At 50.8% G+C, this 19552-nt stretch overlaps 1 protein-coding gene across 11 annotated transcripts in view; it reads left to right on the top strand.

Moving 5' to 3' along the window:
* SLC6A13 (solute carrier family 6 member 13) overlaps positions 1-19552 on the top strand; it is a 35901-nt gene extending 16349 nt beyond the window's left edge. For 6 of the 11 annotated variants that reach the window (XM_025461759.3, XM_025461766.3, XM_025461761.3 and 3 more), the window contains 12 exons: positions 1023-1163; positions 4645-4729; positions 5389-5521; positions 6413-6547; positions 12655-12758; positions 13658-13782; positions 15995-16107; positions 16440-16577; positions 17356-17458; positions 17932-18032; positions 18932-19102; positions 19407-19552. In XM_025461759.3, coding sequence (XP_025317544.1) covers positions 1023-1163; positions 4645-4729; positions 5389-5521; positions 6413-6547; positions 12655-12758; positions 13658-13782; positions 15995-16107; positions 16440-16577; positions 17356-17458; positions 17932-18032; positions 18932-19102; positions 19407-19529 — 1472 coding nt within the window. In that variant the 3' untranslated portion in view covers positions 19530-19552. Of the gene's footprint in view, positions 1-1009; positions 1164-4644; positions 4730-5388; positions 5522-6412; positions 6548-12654; positions 12759-13657; positions 13783-15994; positions 16108-16439; positions 16578-17355; positions 17459-17931; positions 18033-18443; positions 18579-18931; positions 19103-19406 lie in introns of those variants that run through there. The other 5 variants (XM_025461768.3, XM_025461770.3, XM_035706823.2 and 2 more) reach the window with 3 other exon arrangements.

Below are 19552 nucleotides of genomic sequence, written 5' to 3'. Positions count from 1 at the left end.
CTTATCTTTCTTCCATATCTTTCACAGCTCTGAGGTATTTGCAGTTCCCAAACCTTTTTTTTTAAAAAAGATTTTATTTATTTATTTATGAGAGACACACAGAGAGAGGCAGAGACACAGGCAGAGGGAGAAGCAGGCCCCATGCAGGGAGCCTGATATGGGACTGGATCCCGGGAATCCAGGATCACACCCCAGGCTGAAGGCAGGCGCCAAACTGCTGAGCGACCCAGGGATCCCCTGCAGTTCCCAAACTTGTCTGCACATTGGAGTCACCTGGGGACCTTCAAAACATCCTGAAGCCTGTGTCCCACACCCAGAGATTGTGATTTAATTGGCTTTGGGTCTGGTCTGTGTTTTGAAATTTTAAAAATATTCCCAGGTAATTCTAATACGTGGACAAATCTGGAAATCACTGAGTTGTATCATTTGTAAAAAATTTCACTATGCAAAAAAAAAAAAAAATTTTTTCACTATGCCTGCCAGTGCAGAATGGTACCTCACCACGGTTTCCTTTTGCACACCTGCAGTTATTAAGGAGGAGCTAGTCGTATTTTCTCCTATGTGAGTTGTCCCTGATCTTTTCTTTCCCAAGTAGGCTCTACACCCAGTGTGAGGCTTGAACTCACAGCCCTGAGATTGAGAGTCACTTGCTCTACAGACTGAGCTAGCTAGTCACCCCTGTTCCTGCTCTTAACATGTATTTTTATATTGCAGAAATACATCAGCTTAATTCTAGGAAGCATTAACTAATGGAGTCTTTGAGTTAGTCTTACACATTTAAAAAATAACTTTAAATCAGTGAATTTTCAGAACTGATAAAGGTAAAAGGGCACAGTAAGCCAGGGTAGAGAAATGGAAGGCAGGGAGAAAAGCCTCTCCTTACCTGTCAGGGAGGATGATAGGAGAACTGTTTTAGGGCTTTGACAGTGGAATGAGTACAAACCCCCTCTTAAACTGGGATGGGTGGCGTGTGAGAAGTTTGTCCACCATCCCTAGCCCAATTCTGCAGTTTTCCCCTCCAGGCATTGGCTACGCCTCCCAGATGATTGTCATCCTCCTCAACATCTACTACATCATTGTCCTGGCCTGGGCCCTCTTCTACCTCTTTAGCAGCTTCACCATTGACCTTCCCTGGGGAAGCTGCCACCATGAGTGGAATACAGGTAAGGTCATCCCTGGAGACCCCATTTCCTCCCGCTACTCTGCCACATTGACCAGGGCTGGGATTATCATTACATCCTGGACACCCCATCCCAAACTTAACTTGGGACATACTAGAAACCCACCAAGTAAGTCACTGAAATCTTGTGTCAAAGATCAGTGTGAGAATTCACCAGCATCACAGGCAAAATGCTACAGACTTAGAAAAAGAAATTGTCAACTGTACTCAAATTAAAAAAAAATTAATGTATTCAATTCATACATTATGAATTCATGTATTATACAAATAGAACTGATTTTTTAATGTAGTTTAGCCATTTATTTATTTCAATTTGAAATATTACTTTGGTGTATGTATGTATCACTTGTCCATTACCTTTGTTTCTCACGTCTTTCTGATACTGTTTTAGATCTTTTTTTTAAGGAATTTATTTATTTATTCATGAGAGACACAGAGAGACAGAGACACAGGCAGAGGTCCACACAGAAGCAGGGTCTTTGTGTGGAGCCCGATGTGGGACTAGATCCCAGGACCCCAGGATCACAACCTGAGCTGAAGGCAGACGCTCAACCACTGAACCACCCAGGTGCCCCAGTTTTAGATCTTTCTACCTCATAGTCCATTTGAATTTAACCAGGGAATAAACTGTTTTGTGAGTCTTCATTATAATTTATAATAACACTTGATTTCTCCTGTGCTAATAATACTGCATGTAGCTCTCTTAGAAGACGGCCATAGGACTATTACTGGGTCGGTTTGATTGAAAGTAACAAAAATTGAAAGTCCCTAGGATAGTTCCATCCAAGAGGACTTTCTGTGATGAGGAAAATGTTCTTTGGACTCTCCAACATGGTAGCTGTTAGGTACATGTAGCTATTGAGTGCCTGAAATGTTCCCAGGATGTGTGAAGAACTGAATTTTTCAATTTTTGTTTAATTTTAAGTCATTTAAATGTAACTAGCCACACGTGGATGGAGGCTACCCTACAGACAGCACAGGCAGAGAGCTGTCCCATGTGGATCCAGGACAACCTCTTGTGCTCATTGCCCGAATATCCCTCAGTGCTTGTCAGTGAGGCCCCACCTGTGCCATGATTCATTTCTTTGTTGTTCAGGTGAGGTAGCCAGTTCTCAACTGAAGTTGGAGTCCTTTATTTGACAAGGAGGCACATTTTGCAATATTTAGCAAGGCCCCTCTGGCCTTCCGAGTCTCAATCCCTTTCTGGGTGTTCTGTTTCTGATCTCTGTCCCCTTCCTTCCACATGTCTGCAAGTGAAAAGTCAAATCTTGGAGGTTCTTCCCCTGACAGCCCAGGATTCCTTAGGTTCTTCTTAAATGTATCTGGGCGTGCCTGTACTGAATGAATTCCCACTCCGCCTTGGCTCTTACCTTACTCTCTGGCTGTTGATCTGGTTTTCCCACAGGTCAGCAAAGTCATCTTTATCTGAGTGTCCTTTGTCCCCTAGCACAGGGCTGGCTACATCATGAATGCTCAAAAAAATATTTTGTTGGATGAGACTGGTTTTAAAATTGGTTTTCTTCTAATATTTTTTTAATTACGTGGTTTTTTTTTCTTCCCTCCTCCCTTCTCTCCTCCCTCCCTCCTTCATTTTATGTTCACTGAAATCACCCTCAACAACAGCCTGTCTGATGGTGATTTGATCCAGATCTCAGGGAACTTCCTTTTGTAAAAATGTTGCAAATTTTTTGTGGCCTAGAGCTTTTGCTTCAGGGCACTGGGGTTGACTGAGGGATCTCTGAGACAATTCCAAGATCAAATTCTGTACCGGTGTCTTTTGTTTCTTGGAATTTTTTGACATTTCTCCTAGTGAGTCTGGTTTTACTCAGAGCCTAACATCTTTCGTAGTATAAGACATCCTGTCCTGTCAAGATGAAAACAAGCTTTTCTGGGTGAGCTGAAGCTTTAAGGGGAGAGAGAGAGAGAGAGAATGAATACTGGAAAGAACGCTCGATTGGCATTCATTCAGCAGATACTTATTAAGCTCCTACCCTGTGCCAGACTCTGTTCTAAGCGCTGGGGTAATGATAAGGCATGCAAACAAAGATCCTTACCCTCATGAGGTTTTTGTTCTAGTGGTGATACATAGACCATAAATAAAATAAATGTGTAATATGTATTATGTCAGAAAAAGTGCTAGGGAGAGACATAAAGCAGGGAGGATGGATTGGGAATTTTAGGGATGGAGGTGTGATTTTTCAATAGAGTCCTCAGGGAAGGCCTTCCTGAGATGACACAGGAGTCATGCTCTGAAGGAGTGGGGGGAGTCAGTGGCTGAGATTTCAGGGGCAGACTCTAGGTACAAGGAGCAACCAGTGCAAAAGTGCTGAGGCAGCCCTGTGCTTATAGTATCCAGGAAGCAGGTGAGTGAGGGAGCACTGAGGGATGAGGTCAAAGGTGACAGGAGTAGACTGAAAAGGGCCTTGGAGGCAATTATAGGGGTTATGGCTTCTTCTCTGCATGGGCAGGGAAGCAAACTGGAGAGTTTTTAAACTGAGACATGACATAGAGTGACTTAAATTTTTAACAAAATCATTCTGGCTGCTGTGTGGAATTGGACTAGGAAGACAGGAGTAGAAACTGAAGACTAAAAAAAAAGAAAGAAACTGAAGACTAGTTAAGGAGCCACAAAATGATGGGGATCTTGACCAGGATGCTGGTAGTGGCCATAATAAGAAAGGTCCGATTACAGGTATTTTGAAGGTAAGACATACAATTTGCTGAGCTGGATTCTAGCTCTCACTTAGTCATTTATGAGCTGTGACAGGCCATTTCTAAGAAAATTCCTTTCTTCGTGTGTACAGTGGGGAAAACACATCTGTGTTAATATTTTCTAGGATTATTATGCTAACACAATGTAAAAAAGAATGTGAGCCCCTGTTGTGAAACTCCAAGGTCATATACAGATAATTAAGAGCCACTATTTACTGGGCACTTTTTAGTTAGTCCCCTGTCCATCTCACCACTGGAGATCGCTGTGTACATTCTAGAATCAAGGTAAGTGAAGTCAGAGAACCATGCAGCAAGTAACCAGAGAGTCAGGATTTGAGCCAGAACTTTCTGACCTTGTCTCTGTGCTCTCAGCCACTCTGCAACATGTCATCCCTAGAAAGCATATTTACTATCCCTCAAAGATTATGACTTTATACAAGGCAGTGACCTAGAAATATTTGCCTACTTTGAAGTAGATGGCATGCAGACCATTCTTCCTGATGCCATCTGATCATGCTTTAGCAAGAACATGTACCCATTTAGAAACCCACATGTAGAATCATGTGGAGAAGGTGAAGTAAGCATTTGGAGGTTATTTTGTGTTTGAGGATGTTTTGTATGGACAACTTCAGCCCGGTTCCTTTCAGGTACCTTACTTCCCACCGTTCCTACAGTTTCACAGCCCCCCTCTCTGGCCGTGTCAAATGCTGAAAGATTTTTCTCTTGCTTCCTTCCTTGGGACCCACGGGTAGAATACTGTGTGGAGTTCCAGAGGACCAATGGCTCCCTGAATGTGACCTCTGAGAATGCCACCTCTCCTGTCATCGAGTTCTGGGAGTAAGTGAGGCCCTCTCCCCATCCCAGTGTGGCTGTGTGTTTGAAAGAAGGGCACAGGGATAGGCTCGTGCAGTGCGGACCCTCAGTGGACAGCGAGTAGTAGTTTCCTTCTTTGGTGGCCCTGTCACCTAAAGTGGCTTTTTTTTTTTTTTTTTCTGTTGGGCTTGTATTTGTGGTTAATGCAGAACTAGTTTCAGAGATGAGAATTTTGCCCTCAAGCCGGTCCTGCCTTCCCTCCCCCACGTTAGATAGCGCACATGCATGTGTGTCTATACCCCTGTGTCCGCTCCTTCCTTCAGCTGCCTGTGTGCTGCCTCCTAGCCGCCCCCTCCCTCGTATAGATGTTCACCTAGGACATGATTCCTAGTATCAAAACATCCTGAAGCCCTGGTTGAGAAGATGTGTGTTTGCACCTCCCTCTCTAGGTTAAATTGATACTCAGCCTCCCAGAGCACACTTACCAGGGAACAGTTTATATTTGCCTCACTTTCTATCTACCCCCACCTCTGGGCAAAGGAGAGCCTCACGGATCTGAGCAAAAACAGGTGACAAGCCTTTGGACAAGAGCCTGGAGGCATGTCTTTGCTGCCTGAGACACACAGGCTACAGAACTGAGGCTGGCAGCAAAAGTGGAGCCCCGCTCAACCTTCTCTCCCCAGGAGGCGGGTCCTGAAGATCTCTGATGGCATCCACGACCTGGGGGCCCTGCGCTGGGAGCTGGCCCTGTGCCTCCTGGTTGCCTGGGTCATCTGCTATTTCTGCATCTGGAAGGGGGTCAAGTCCACAGGCAAGGTCTGTGTTGGAGAGCTCCTGGCCCCTCTCAGCCCAGGACTCCCTGCCCTCCCCGGGGGGCCTGGTCACCCAGGAGCTCCCTGAGCTGTAACCTGGTCCAGGATGGGAGGGAATGAGCCTGTCAAGATTTCATATGGCTCCCTTCCTTGATTCTGTGCTCTCCCTGATTCGGTCCTGTGCACTCTGGTAGGTGGGGATGTGGAATGGAAAGGAGAAGGGAGGGAGACGGGCAGGAAGGACACTTCCAAGGAAAATGGTCTTGCAATATACCACATGTGTGGGCACATTGCAAATTGAATACAGGTTGTGGCTCCCTGGTGTATTCAATGGTTCTTTGGAAAAGGAATCCCATGGAGGCTGTTTCATCTCAAAATGATTCGTAACCACCCTGAGAACTTGTGGGTGGGGGACTCTTTGGCCATAGAGTGTCTGAAGTGTTAGAGGGCATTCTGAGTTCTTCTGGACTCTTGCCCTGGAGGCCTCTGAGAAGGCTTCCTTCCTAATCTGGCTGCCTGGGTGTGCTAAGCTTGTAAGCTCTGTGAGGACAGGGATCATGTGTTAGAGAGCTTTTCATACCTGACAACCCTTGCCATCATTCTAAACACACTGGTTGGGAGCATGCCTGCGTTCATTCAGTCACTTCACAAATATTACAGGGAAGTGTCAGGAGGAGGATGGGAGAGGGACATGGGAGCTTGTGGCTTAAGGCAGTGGGAAGACTAAGTGGAACAGCTGCAAGGGTGAGAGGGAGGGGCAGAGGGAAACTCTCTTGGCCTGTTCTGAGGGTGTGTGGAGTGGGGGGAGCTCCTGCCTCCTGCCTCTGCAACTGGGTCTCCGGGCCCTTCCTTCCAAACTCACAGCCTCCTTGTCTTTCATCCGCCCTTTGGCCAGGTGGTGTACTTCACAGCCACATTCCCTTACCTCATGCTGGTGGTCCTGTTAATTCGAGGGGTGACACTGCCTGGGGCAGCCCAAGGAATTCAGTTTTACCTGTACCCAAACCTCACACGTCTGTGGGATCCCCAGGTAAGAAGCCACAGATGGGGCTGTCCTGTGGCTCTGGAGGCTTTCCCTCTGTGCTGCTGTCGGGAAACCCCGCTCCTGGCCCCAACCTTGAGGTGTCCATGGTGGCGTAGGGGGTCTCCGGCCATGTGTCAGCAGCTGTCTGTGGTCCCCCGCTTGGTTCACAGCTACCCGGAGGCCCAGAAGTGTTTGTGAGAGGCTGCAGATCCCTCAGTCACAGGCTGCGGCCTGTTCCCCACCACCCACCCTAGTCCCCCTTTCCCATCCTTCCTCCAGTTGATCGTATGTCACGGCGACTTCCTCTCTATTCCTTAGCCATCCACCAGCCCTCTGGTTCCCTGGCTCTGCCCGCGTGGCCCATTCCGAGGCCCGAGGCCCCAGGTCCCTGGCCCACACTCAGCGGCAGCCGGCGGTGTCGAGTTTCCCATCAGTTGTCAGGAGGCCCCTCCGGCTCCAGCCCTTGCTCCGCCCCTCTGCCCCTCTGCTCAGCCAGCTTCCTCTGGCCTGGGGGGGGGGGGGGTGCTTGCTCACACGAGGGCCTTGCAAAGCAGGGCCCCAAATAAGCCACCGCCTCTGACCCACTCGTATCTTCTCCGGTTTGGCAGTAGTTTTGAAAGCTGGCAAAGCCAGGAGGTGTCGACTGGGGGGAGCGTGGGTAAGCTGCACCCCAGAGCCCCCCAGGTCTCGTGCCCCAGCTCGGCGCCCCAGCCGGCACAGGGGCCGCCCTCCTTTCGGGTGCTGGGGGAGCTCTGTGTGTCTGGAGAGGGGCCCTGAGGAGACGCGGCGCCGCGGTTGGAGGGCTCTGCGGACAGGGCACCAGGGCACCGTCGGGGCACCGGCGCGCTCCCTGACGTTGCTGAGCGGGAATGGGAGCAAGGGGACTGGCACACAGTCCCACACCTCCCTCCACCGCTGGAAGCTCAGCCCATGCACAGGCGCAGGGTCCCTGTAGCTCAGAACTTGGGGGTGGTCCAGCAGCTGAATTTTTCTCACGTCTCCCAGTCCCCCTGGCAGAGTTATGTTCTGCTGCCCTGAGTGAGGACCTGGTGGGATGCGGGCTTACGGTTCCCTCCCCCGTTTCTTAGATACAGTGGAGGTGCAGATTGCGGCTGCCTCTTCTCCACCTAGGGCACAGGGACTGTAGTCAGGCTTTGGAGCAAACCGTAGAACTGTACTTGTTGAAGCTAGGAGGAGCCCCGAGGTCATCTAGCAAACAAGGCCCAAGGTCACAGAGCAAGTAAGGAGCTGGCCAAACAAAGTGTACTTTTATTTTGTGTGGCTCATAAGCCCTTTGACTTCTCTGGAACCAGAGTATTGTGGTAGAGAGTCTGTAGCAAGCAGGAGGTTGTGGTGGACAGCTTTGGAGGCCAGCGGGTAGAGGCTGGCTTGGATCTCCTGTGCAGGAGGGCTTCACTGTTGTCCTAGAGCCACAGAGGTGTGAACCAGAGGCCAGCTACAGTCTGCCTTTGTTTAGAGGTCAGGCTGGGAAGGAGGAGCCCTGTTTGGGCAGGGAGACAGGCAGGCAGCCTGAAAGAGAAATCTGGTATTTCTGGAAGGGATTTAGGGCTTCTGTGATCAATGCCTTGTTTGTCCTGATCAGCTATTTATAGTCAACAACTATTGAGAGTGCTAACGATGGCCTTGTCATTGTTACACGAAGCATTACAGCTAATCCTCATAGCAGATCAGTGAGGTATCCTCATTCTATAGGAAATGGAGGCCTGGAGAGCTTCACAAATTTTTCATCCTCACATCTGCAACTGGAAGCTGGGTCTGAATGAGGACAAGTCCCATTTATGAGACTTTATGATTTCTTGAAGGAAAAGTCCCCATCTGCTCATCTTTGTTTTTCTCAAAGCTCATTCATTCAGCAAAAATCTTACTGAATATCTATTATGGGACAGGTCTGTTCTAGGTGTAGTGGTGGTTAGATGAAGCATCCAGCAAACATGAAGAAGATAGACCAGATAGCCTTCAACTCCAAGCGTTACCAAGGCCACGATTCCATGTCCAGGTTACTGCAGGGAATAAAACCTCTTTTCATCTGCTCTCCAGGATACCACCTTCCAACTCCAGCCAGCTGTAGGTTATGCAGGGAGCATGTGTCTTCCAAGTCCTCTGAAGTGACGAGGGAGAGGTTTCATGAGCAGAGCTTGGTCTGGGCTTCCCAGAAGCCTTCTTGGCCACTGGGTCTTGGTCTCAGGCTGCAGCTAGGCCTTTGTTGTCGGTGAACAGAGCAGCAGCCTGCAGGTGTGACGCTCCTACCAGAGCCCTAATTGAATGTAGTTGGCACTCCCTAGGAAGTGTGAGAATTCCAGCTGGCATTTGCCTGGTACTTTGAGAAAGGTGCAAAATTCCTGCTAGCCAGCACAAAGACCAAAGACATCTCTCTCTGCCAAGCTCTCAGTCTGGAAGCTGGAAGGCAGGCAGAGACAATGCTGGATTTATCTGGCTCCCTCCTCCCTTTCTGTCAGTCTTGCTGTGCTCAGGCAGGCCACTGACTGTCCCCTGGGGCTTGTCTCTTTCCCACTTGAGAGGGGTCCCTGGAGACTCAGGACTCTCCTGGGAGCTTGTTTCTTTCCCTTTCCTGGTCCTTTGTTCTGCTTGCCTTTGTTCAGTAGAGGGATAGAGCAGCTGGCTGGGGGTAGGGTGTCCAAAAAGCCCTTGCAGTACCTTTGAAAGCTCTATGTTAAGCGCTTCTCATGAAGGGTTTGTTTCGGGTGGCAGTTGGAACATTGATTAGAACGGGTCTTTTTATTTTGGCATCTGTGGGACCCATTATCACTGAACATCACTGAAAGGTGAGTTGCCTTTCAAAAGTAACAATAACAACAAACAGCAACAAGAGTTAACGTACCTATTATGCGCTCACTGTGTGCTGGGCACTTGACTGAGTGCACAACACCGGGCAGTCTCCGCACAGCCGCAGGAGCTCCCTATAGCTTCATCTTGCAGACGAAGAGACTCGAGCTTAGGACACTTACGAGATTTGCCCCAGATCCACAAAACTAGCATGTGGAGGAGCTTGGGTTTTATCCCACGTAGTCTTTAGGAGTCTGCTGTCTTGATGACCATGATACACATTTTCTACAGAGTATGAATTTGAGAGATATATAAGGGATGCTTTTTATTATTCCAAGAGGTGGGACAGGGAACTAATATTTAGTATGTGTTAGGTGTTTCACATATATATTATTTTTATTTGTTATTATACCCATTTTTCTGATGAGAAAAGTGAGGTTCAGAGAGGTGAAGTGATTTGCCCAAGATCACACAGCTAGTGATTATAATAGAGTTAAGAGTTGAATCCAATTCAGTGTGACTCCAAAGCCAAGGCTTTTTCCATTACTCACCCTTGCCTTCCTAAAAACAGTAAATATAATCATCCTTGAGATCAAACTCAAAGTTGAAAACACCTTTCCTGGATCTTCTAGAGGTCTCTGCCTTCCTCTACTCCCCCAAAGACCTCTTTTTTTGCCCACACTCCACCAGGTGTTTTTCATGCTTGTTTTATTCTTGAACAGTCGTTTGTCACAGCCAAAGACACATTGGGATTTTGTTTTAGAGACCAGGGCTGCTGGCATGGTCAGGGAGTAGGTTGCCTGTGGTGGGGAACAGAACAGCTTGCTCTGCTTGTTCTTGAAGCCCTTCCTCTGACCCCATTCCTCTCTCCATCCCAGCAGGCTTGTCAGGCCACAGCTGTGCCAAGAGTGGGGTGGGGGCAGGGGCCTGGGGGTCCCTTGCCAAGCTCCCCAGGAGGTGGTTTTATCAGAGGCTCTGGCCCTGACCCTCACCCTCTGAACCCTTGGCCCTCCTGCTGCATTCTCCTCTGTTCTCATTAACCTCTGCCCCCAACTCAGTCTTAGTCTGTCCCCCTCAGGGCAGGGGGCGGGGGGCAGTTAGGGTGAACTGCCAAGTCACAGTTTTTCTTATTTTTGCTTCCCAAGTCCAAGTTTGTGAAACTTCATCACCATGGGATCTGTGGCCCCTGCCTGCGTGTGGGCAGCCGCAGGATGTCTGAGAGCATCGGATAGTTTCCCTGGCAACTCGTGGGTCAGTCCACAGCCTAGGCACTGCCAGACCCGGGAAGCAAACCTCCAAGATGTGAGGCTGGGCAGGCTCCTGGGCCATCTCCTGGATGGCCTGTTGGGGAGAGATCCCTGGGCTGGTGGCTACGAGCCCCCCAGGCGGATAGGGGTGTCTCCCAGCTGTCCGTCTCTGGGCCTGGGTCAGGCCTCTTTCTTCACAAACTCAGAGCTCCTGGCTGAAGGGCCCTGCCAGGAAGCTGTGGAGTGAGCAGGAATGAAACAGAACAGGGGGACCTGCGGTCACTGACTTTACCCTAGGTGACTCCTCACAGTCTCCATGGGACAGTTTTAGACGAAAATCTTTGGGACATCTTGAAGGAGCCAACAGATTACCCCAGGCACCCGCTCAAATGTCCATGGCCTCACACGGGATTTCATAAGCACCCCCCTGCAGCTTTCTGGGCCTCAGGTTCTTTCCTTGTATTCCTGCCCTTTCCTTCTTCAGCTTCTGATATAAACCCTGAAACCACCTCTCCTTTCCCCATGATAATTTTCCCACAGGTTTAAAAAGGGTTTCCTGGTATTTCCATCTTTGCGCACTGTTCCTGTTAGCCCTGGCCCCTTCTGGATCTTCCATTGTGCTTCTTGCTGCTGATGTCTTTTCTCTGGTGGCCATTCCTGCCTTGCAGCATAGCTTGGGGATGGGGTTCACAGTGAGCAGAAGAACAGAAGGCTAGAGATGGTCTCCCCTTCTCTTCATTGTCTTTCCCACTCTGCCCCACTTCCCAAAGAAATGGACTTAATGAGAGGAGTGAGTGCCCTGAGTGGGTCCCTGGCACCAGTTCTCAGGGCCTGGGGGGGCAGTTGATTCCTACATCTGGCTGATATTAGGATCATTCGGGAAGCTCTGAAAAGAATGCAGATTGCTGAGTTTTTCTTAAGTCCTAGAGATCCAGTATCTCAACTGGGGCTTGCAATGAGTCCCTGAGACCCACCACCAACGCTGGGGCCAATGGGCACTTTGGCAGAGGCCTGTGTGACAAGACAGCAAGGGAGGTCGGAGGGTGGGGGCGATGGTTAGGGAGCCAGGAAGATGGTCGGGGAAGCAGAGAGAGGCAGGCCAGGGACTGAGGAGCTTTGGATGAGCAGAAGCTGAGGCTTTGGTGGATGTGGGCATTGGGAGCTTGATGCTAATGGAAGGAAAGCTGAGCAGGGCTCAGCAAAGACAAGAAATGGGGAACCCAGAGAGGTTAGGCCACCTGCCTGGTGTTTTCTGCGCCCGTAGCTTAGCTCAGAGCCCTTGTGGGGTTCACGTCCCCTGAAGACAGGAGGTGCCTGGGGAGGGTCTGTGGCCTGGGGACCACACCTCCCACAGATCTGCAGGGTTGCCTCGTCCTGTTCTCCTTGATGTGCTCTCTCTCTGGGATGTTATTGTAGCTGTGAAATCTAAATCATAACACGCCTGGGCCGGCTCGGCCAGCTGAGACAATAATGGTCCTAGCTGTGGCCCAGGTTTAGCTGCAGAGCTCTTCCCCCCAAGGAGTACAAAGGCCTTCACAGATGCATTCCGTTCAGCCTCTTGGCCTTGTGAGCTGAGGATTACTCTTCCTGTTTTCCAGACAGCAGATTTTGAGGTGCGAGGGGGCAAAACGATCTTTCTTGCTACAGCACCAATATGTAGGACACCTAGCTCTAGAGATCCTCTCCTGGCATTCCTTCTAAACTGGTCACACTGGTCACACTGTGAGGAGGGCCCAGGAAGGGAAAAAGTGGAGGCAGAACCAGGGCCTTATTTCTGTTGCAGAAAGTTGGTGTCTGACCTGGCTTAGACCTAGAGCTCCCTCCCAGGCTCCTCTACCACAGGTCCTTCAGGCCTCTCCCGGTGCCTGATGCCCACGCCATCCCACAATGCCCGAGATATGCCATCCAAGGACCCACTGGGATAGCAGGGTGGCAGGCTGGGAGGAGGGTTCTCGTCATTGCTAGTCAGTGCCTGGCTCGGCCACGGGGCTGTGTGCTCCCATGGAGCATGGACAGCCAGGCTTTCCTGGGGTGCAGCATTCTTGCCTTTTCCCTGTGTAGGTGTGGATGGACGCAGGCACCCAGATCTTCTTTTCCTTCGCCATCTGCCTAGGGTGCCTGACTGCCCTGGGCAGCTACAACAAATACCACAACAACTGCTACAGGTGATTGGCTGAGTAGGGCCTGGGCTGCCAACCCACTTCTCTCCCCTGCCCCCCTCCATGCTAGATCAGGGCTGCTTTGGAGGGTCACAGATTTGCCCCCTCTGCCCCATCTTCACCCTACTTTCCTATGCCCCAGGGCCACCAGTTGCTGAAAGGAGCTGAGTGCAGCATGGGCAGAGGGAGTGCTTCCAAAGGCTGGAATGGTTGTGGTTGGCTGGGAAGCCACAGCGTGGGCCCAGCCCTCTGACTAACAAGAGGCTAGTGGGCTCAGGCCTGAGAAGTAATTCATTATGCCATGCAGAGGAACCTCCGCCTGGCCTGCTTTGTACCTTTGCCCCAGCCAACACTTAACCCTTACCTATTTTTACCTCACTGCTCCCCATCTCATGTTCCCCATTCCAGGGTTCCCTCCAGCCTACTCGGTTCATATCAGAGCATCTCAGCCAAATTCAATTTTAGCTAAAAAATATCACATATTGCCTTTCAAAATCAAATTTGGGGGATGAGAATTATTTGTGGCTTGGGATTGTCATACCCTCTATATTAGCATGCCTAATGAATTGTGTCTAAGTGGTAGTGGCCCAAGAGGTATGCTGGCAACATGGTGGGGAGGGGAGGCTGTGTGGCAGTTTATAATTTTTACATGAATATTTTAGCTCCTTAGAGCCCTTATTCTTTTATGACTACTTTGACTGACTCCAAGTCTGAGCTAACGGAGTGGGGGTGGGTACAGAACCAGCCCCTTGCATGTTCATCTTAATCCTTCCGGGCAGCCCCCCTCTGGCCTGTGTGAAGGGCTGGGGCCAGTGTCTGTCTGTCTGAGGGGCAGCACTCTGGGCCTTCCTGTCAGCATCCTCTTGCTGACCGGGCCTGTCTCTGCCTCCCCGCCCGTCCCATAGGGACTGCATCGCCCTCTGCTTCCTCAACAGCGGTACCAGCTTCGTGGCCGGATTTGCCATCTTCTCTGTCCTGGGCTTCATGTCTCAGGAGCAGGGGGTGCCCATCTCTGAGGTGGCTGAGTCTGGTGAGTGTTGTGGGGCCGGGTGTGAGGAGTGGGTTCTGTGACTTGTGCTTGAAGCTTCGCCAAATGGGATCCAGATGCGTTTCTATTGTCACCTACACTAGGGGTGAACCACGGTCACCTTTGAGAGGACATGTCCTGGGAAGGTCTGGGGGAGTCCATCGACACTAACTCCAGCTTCAAAGGGTGGAGGTGTATAGAGTGAGCATTTCCCACACCTGGCCTCCACTCCCTTGCCCTAGAGGCAAGCCATGTGACCAGGTTCATGTTTCTCCTTCCAGAAACACTTTAGGCATCCATGAAAAAAATAGTGCAGATACACACATATACACACTTACATGAACATTCATACTACAGAGCACATATTACTATTTCTATTTCTTACTCCCCTTTTAAAAAACCCAATTGATAATATACTATATGCACTGTTCTGTGCTTTGCCTTGTTTTGCTCACTTTAAAACGTAAAGGATAAGTCTATGTTGGCACATAGTTTCCTCCTTTACACCATTCAGTGTTGTCGCTTTTATTTTTTTATTACTTTTTTAGAGATTTATTTATTTATTTTAGGGGGAGAGAAAGAGGGAGAGAGAGCATGAGCAGGGGGAGGAACAGAAGACAGAGGGAAAGGGAGAGAGCATCTCAAGCAGACTCCATGCTGATGCGGGGCTGGATCCCAGGACCCTGAGATTACGACCTGAGCTGAAATCAAGGGTTGGTTGCTTAACTGACTGAGCCACCCAGGTGCCCCTGTTGTTGCTTTTATTTTTATTTCTATTTTTAAAAAGATTTTATTTACTTATTCATGAGAGACACAGAGAGAGAGGCAGAGACATAGGCAGAGGGAGAAGCAGGCTCCATGCAGGAAGCCTGATGTGGGATGTGATCCCCAGACTTGGGATCACATCCTGAGCGAAACTCAGCTGCTGAGCCACCCAGGAGTCCCTTTATTTCTATTTTTAAAAAAGATTTTATCTATTTATTTGAGAGAGAGAGAGAGAGACAGAGAAAGGGCAGGGAGAGGGGCAGAGGGAGAAAGAGGTAGAGGGAGAGGGAGAAGCAGACTCCCCCGCACAGCAGGACCCGGAGATCAAGCATTGAGCCAACATCAAGAGCCTGAGGCTCAACCCACTGAGCCACCCAGGCATCCTCTGTGTTGCTTTTAAATAAAACCAAGAATCAGTCCCCTACCTGGGTAAGCCGTAAATGCCGCTTGCCCTTCCCCTACTCTTGAGGACCACCCTCTTGCACTCTGCATCAAGACAGTGTTTTATCCTCGCCTTCCCAAGCACACCCTGTTTCACAGAGTGCCAAGCAGTGGGAACTGACATCACTGATCCTTATTAAAAATGATAGCATTTCACTTTTATTAAACGTTTGGTATACGCCAGGCACTGTGTGAAGCGTTTTGCCTGCATCATGCGGTGGGAAGCTCTGAGGCAGGGACTGGTATGGTGGGGGGTACCCATTCCACCAGTGTGCCAAGTGCGGTTGGAAGAGGTAAAGGATCATCCAAGGTTGCACGGTCATACTCTGTTTCTCAAAGGAAGTTTCCAGTGGATGGACCCAGGTGCTGGCATGTGAATCTGTTCCTGTCACTTGAGCCAGCTGAGAGGAACATTAATTTGTTTGAGAGGACGTGTGCCAACGGTATTCTGAAATTGTAGGGTGACAAAAAAGGCTCTGGGCACAGAGGTGGCAGAGTGGTTCAATCTAATCTTGGAGGTATTTTCTTTGGAAGTATTTTCCTTATAGAAGGAACACAGTGATTGCCTTGGTGGGGTCATGATGGCGGTGGGTCTCATCAAGCCCTACGTGCGCTCATTTGATGCTGAGTCAGCTGCACAAATGTACCAGTTTGAAACCTCTGGTTTGGGGCAATAGGTCCTGAGAGTGAGCCCTGAGGATCTGAGGATAGAGCTTGCAGAAATGCAGATGATATGCATCCTTTCCATCTTCCAAAGCCCCTTATACCCGCAGCCTCTAGGTTCTGTTCCTGCCAGTGAAAACACAGTGGGCGTGCCTTGGAGATTTGGGGACCAGGTGGAGGTTCGAGTGGCTTCTCCTGGGGGAGGTTGGGGGTGATGATGGTAACTTTGGGGTGAGGTTTCCTCTGGCTCCTGTGTTTCCATGACCCATACTGGGAAGCCTTGGGATCACACAGGGCCTGGAGCCAGCCCAGGTACTGGGCCATGTTCTTCTGCTCCTTGCTGTAGGCCCCGGCCTTGCTTTCATTGCCTACCCCCGGGCCGTGGTGATGCTGCCCTTCTCTCCTCTCTGGGCCTGCTGCTTCTTCTTCATGGTCGTCCTCCTGGGACTGGACAGCCAGGTATCAAGAAGCTGTCATGCAGAGCCTGGGAGATAAGTGGCTGTGTGCGGGCTGGGGGTGGGGGCGGAGCAGTGGACAGGAGGCTGAGCCTGATGCCCCAAGGGCCCTTAAGGCACATGGGGACTGCGCAGATCTCACAAGTGGATGCCCTTCTAGGGGCTAAGAAGAGCTCTGAGGGGTAGGTCCAGACCTAAGCACGCAAGGACGACCCTGGGGACTTGAGACAGGGACAGGGCCGGGCTAAGCCTCGGAGCAAGAAGTCAGAGCTGGCTGATGCAGCAGCATATTTTGGGATCTCTCTTTCTCTCCAATTCTTTTGCCCTCTCATCCAGTTTGTGTGCGTAGAAAGCCTGGTGACAGCGCTGGTGGACATGTACCCCCACATATTCCGCAAGAAGAACCGGAGGGAGCTCCTCATTCTTGGCGTGTCTGTCACCTCCTTCTTTGTCGGGCTGGTCATGCTTACAGAGGTGAGGGCCCGGGAAGCTTGAAGGTGGGGATTGGGTGAGGAGGAGAGGCCAAGGTGGCAGGGTCCTATGGAGCAGGTGGAGCAGGTGCAATGGATTCAGGCCTTGGGGCTGGCCTTCTAGGCTTCAGGGCTCTGGGACTCCTTCCTTTCCAGGCCATAGGAAGCATAGAGTAGGTGAGGCCTTCCTCTGGCCCTTGGACATTAACCACCTACCTTTGGGTGTGGCTGAGGGGTGATTTGGCTCCACGGTCAGCTAAGAGGTATGAAAAAGATGGTCTGGAAGCCCTGGATTAGGAAAAATGGCCTCTCCGGCAAGTTCCTATGATGTACCAGGCAACTGAGCCAAGTTCTGGGGACGAACTTCAAAGGGAGAGCGGGAGCCCTGGGGATGGGTGCTCTTCTGTGTTTTGTCCCGAGGGAGAAGGAAGGAGCTGGAGTTTGTCAGCTTCACAGTCCTGATGACGGCCCTTATCCTGATCCTCTGCCAAGAAGTACATACTTTGTCTTAGGCTTCTGGGTCAATCTCTAAATGTTCTCAGGGATAAGCTAACAATAGCTGTCTGTTTCATCTATCTTCCTGCTGAAAATAAAAAAAAAATTACTGTCTCATATCTGCTTAGTGCCTTGCACCTTACAAACTATATTCTGTTTTAATATCCGTCTCCTCTGATCCTCACCAGGTCTGCTCTGTGTTTGAGGGTGTGAGGCCGGGGGTTATGGGGGACAGTATGTCTGTTTCCTCTGGGTACAGTTCTGTTTTTGCCCTCTTCCCCGGGCAGGGCGGTATGTACGTATTTCAGCTCTTTGACTACTATGCAGCCAGTGGCATGTGCCTCCTGTTTGTGGCCATCTTTGAGTCCCTCTGTGTGGCTTGGGTTTATGGTGAGTGACTCTTCCCCCAGGTCCTAACCCCAGTGCTCTCCACCATCTCAGGGCCCTGAGAAAAGAGTCATCCGCTGCTCTTTCCCACCTTTTCCTGAGACTCCTTCCCTACTCAACCTCAAAAATCTCAAGAATCCGAAACTGCTACCACTGGAAATGCCCTCCAGAGATTGCTTTGTCACCCTCCTGGTGATGGCCGCACCCTAACCACCCCAAGGGGGCCCATATCCTGTCCTATCCAAACCTCTTCAGCCCTTAATGACTTTATGATCGGAAAGTCCTTATCTTTGCCTAAGCCGAGTTCTGCCCACTGCTGCATATGCCTGTGAATCCCAGGGAAGAGATTCTCCCAGCAATGATTTGAAAGACTACCATGGTGTCTTCTGTTTATTGATCCTAGCCCATCCTGCCCATGCCTTGGATGCTAAAGAATGTCCTTTCTCCCTGTTCCTTCCTTCTCTTCTTCATGGTAGGAGCTGGGCGCTTCTACAACAACATTGAAGACATGATTGGGTACAGGCCATGGCCTCTTATCAAATATTGCTGGCTGTTCCTCACCCCAGCTGTCTGCACAGTAAGATAACCTTCAATAAAGCTACACAAAGGCAAAGAGAGATGGTGGTGGTAGGAGGCCAGCCAGGCTATTAGCCATAGAAGGGATGCCTCCCACGGGGATTGAAAATCTGGTGGATTCTAGAAAATGATTGGCAAGGTAGATTCTTCCTTTGCAATCCACAGAAGGTTAAATTGAGGTCCAGAGCTGCCGGATGGTTTGACTAACACCACAATGTGAGTCAAATGTCACAGGCAGGGCCACAACCTAAGTGCATTGGGCTGCTCATAATACTACTAATCACAGTGATAGTAATAACGCCACTAAGAGGGCTCACTTTGTGCCAGGCATAAGGTGCTTTGCACATTTTAACCCATTTAATCTGCGCAAAAGCCCCATGAAGTAAGAATTACCATTGTATTCATTTTACAGATGAAGTTGAAGCCAGAGACGGGAAGCAATTTACCTGAGTGAGAAAGTGCCAGTGAGCTGGGATTCAAGCCCAGTGGCCTGGCTCGAGTCTGAGCCACATACCACTAAGTGCTGCCTCCTGGGGCTTTATCTCAGGTGTCAGCAATTCCTCCAAGCACCCACTGTACGCAGGGCATAAGTGAGGCCCAGGGGGAAGGAGGCACAACCTCTGCCCTTGAGGTCCTCGCAGCACCCCCTCCCCCCCATGGGCCTGGAGCCTTAAGCACTGGGAAACACCAGCAGCCATGTGCAGAGGTGCCCAGGGAAGTTCTACTGGGAGTGTGGATTTGGAGCAGGATGTGGATGGGGGTTAGGGGTTAGGGGTTGACTGATCCAAATGGGCCTGGAGGCCAGGTGGGGCTCGCAGGGTGACAGGTCTCTGCCAACTCCCCCAGGGGGCACAAGGGCCCTGCTCTCCCAGCCCCTTCCTCTTCTACTCTCCTCCTCAGGCCACCTTCCTCTTCTCCCTGATCAAGTACACCCCGCTGACCTACAACAAGAAGTACACGTACCCGTGGTGGGGCGATGCCCTGGGCTGGTTCCTGGCTCTGTCCTCCATGGTCTGCATTCCCGCCTGGAGCTTCTATAAACTCGGCACCCTCAAGGGCTCCCTCAAAGAGGTAGGGGGCTGGTGGGGAGGGAGGGCGGGAGCCCAAGCCACTGGCTGGTGTGGGGCCCCAGGAGGACAGACGGACACCTGCCTCACTGGGGTAGGAGAGAGTGCCACTGAGCTTGGCGAGGCCCTGGGGAGGGACAGACGCTGCTGCCCACGACGTGAGCCCGGGTGGTGAGGAGCGGGTGGGCTCCGCGTGGGCGGGTGGGGGTGTGGCGGGCGCTGCAGGCAGACCCGGGCGATGGGGGAATGGGGGAAGCCGGCAGCCGTGCGACCCCAGCTCATGACAGCCGCCTCCCCTTCCCTTGCAGAGAATTCGCCAGCTCCGGTGCCCGGCGGAGGACCTGCCCGGATGGAGCGGAGCAGAGCCCTCTGCCCCTGCCACGCCCAGGACATCGCTTCTCATTCCCGCAGAGCTAGAGTCGCGCTGCTAGGGCCGGACGCCCGCGGGGGGAGG

This window comes from Canis lupus, chromosome 27 (genome assembly GCF_003254725.2).
Source record: "Canis lupus dingo isolate Sandy chromosome 27, ASM325472v2, whole genome shotgun sequence".
NCBI classification, from domain to species: Eukaryota; Metazoa; Chordata; class Mammalia; order Carnivora; family Canidae; genus Canis; species Canis lupus.
Note: the sequence above shows the minus strand (reverse complement) of the source record. Positions and strands in the feature narration are given on the sequence as shown.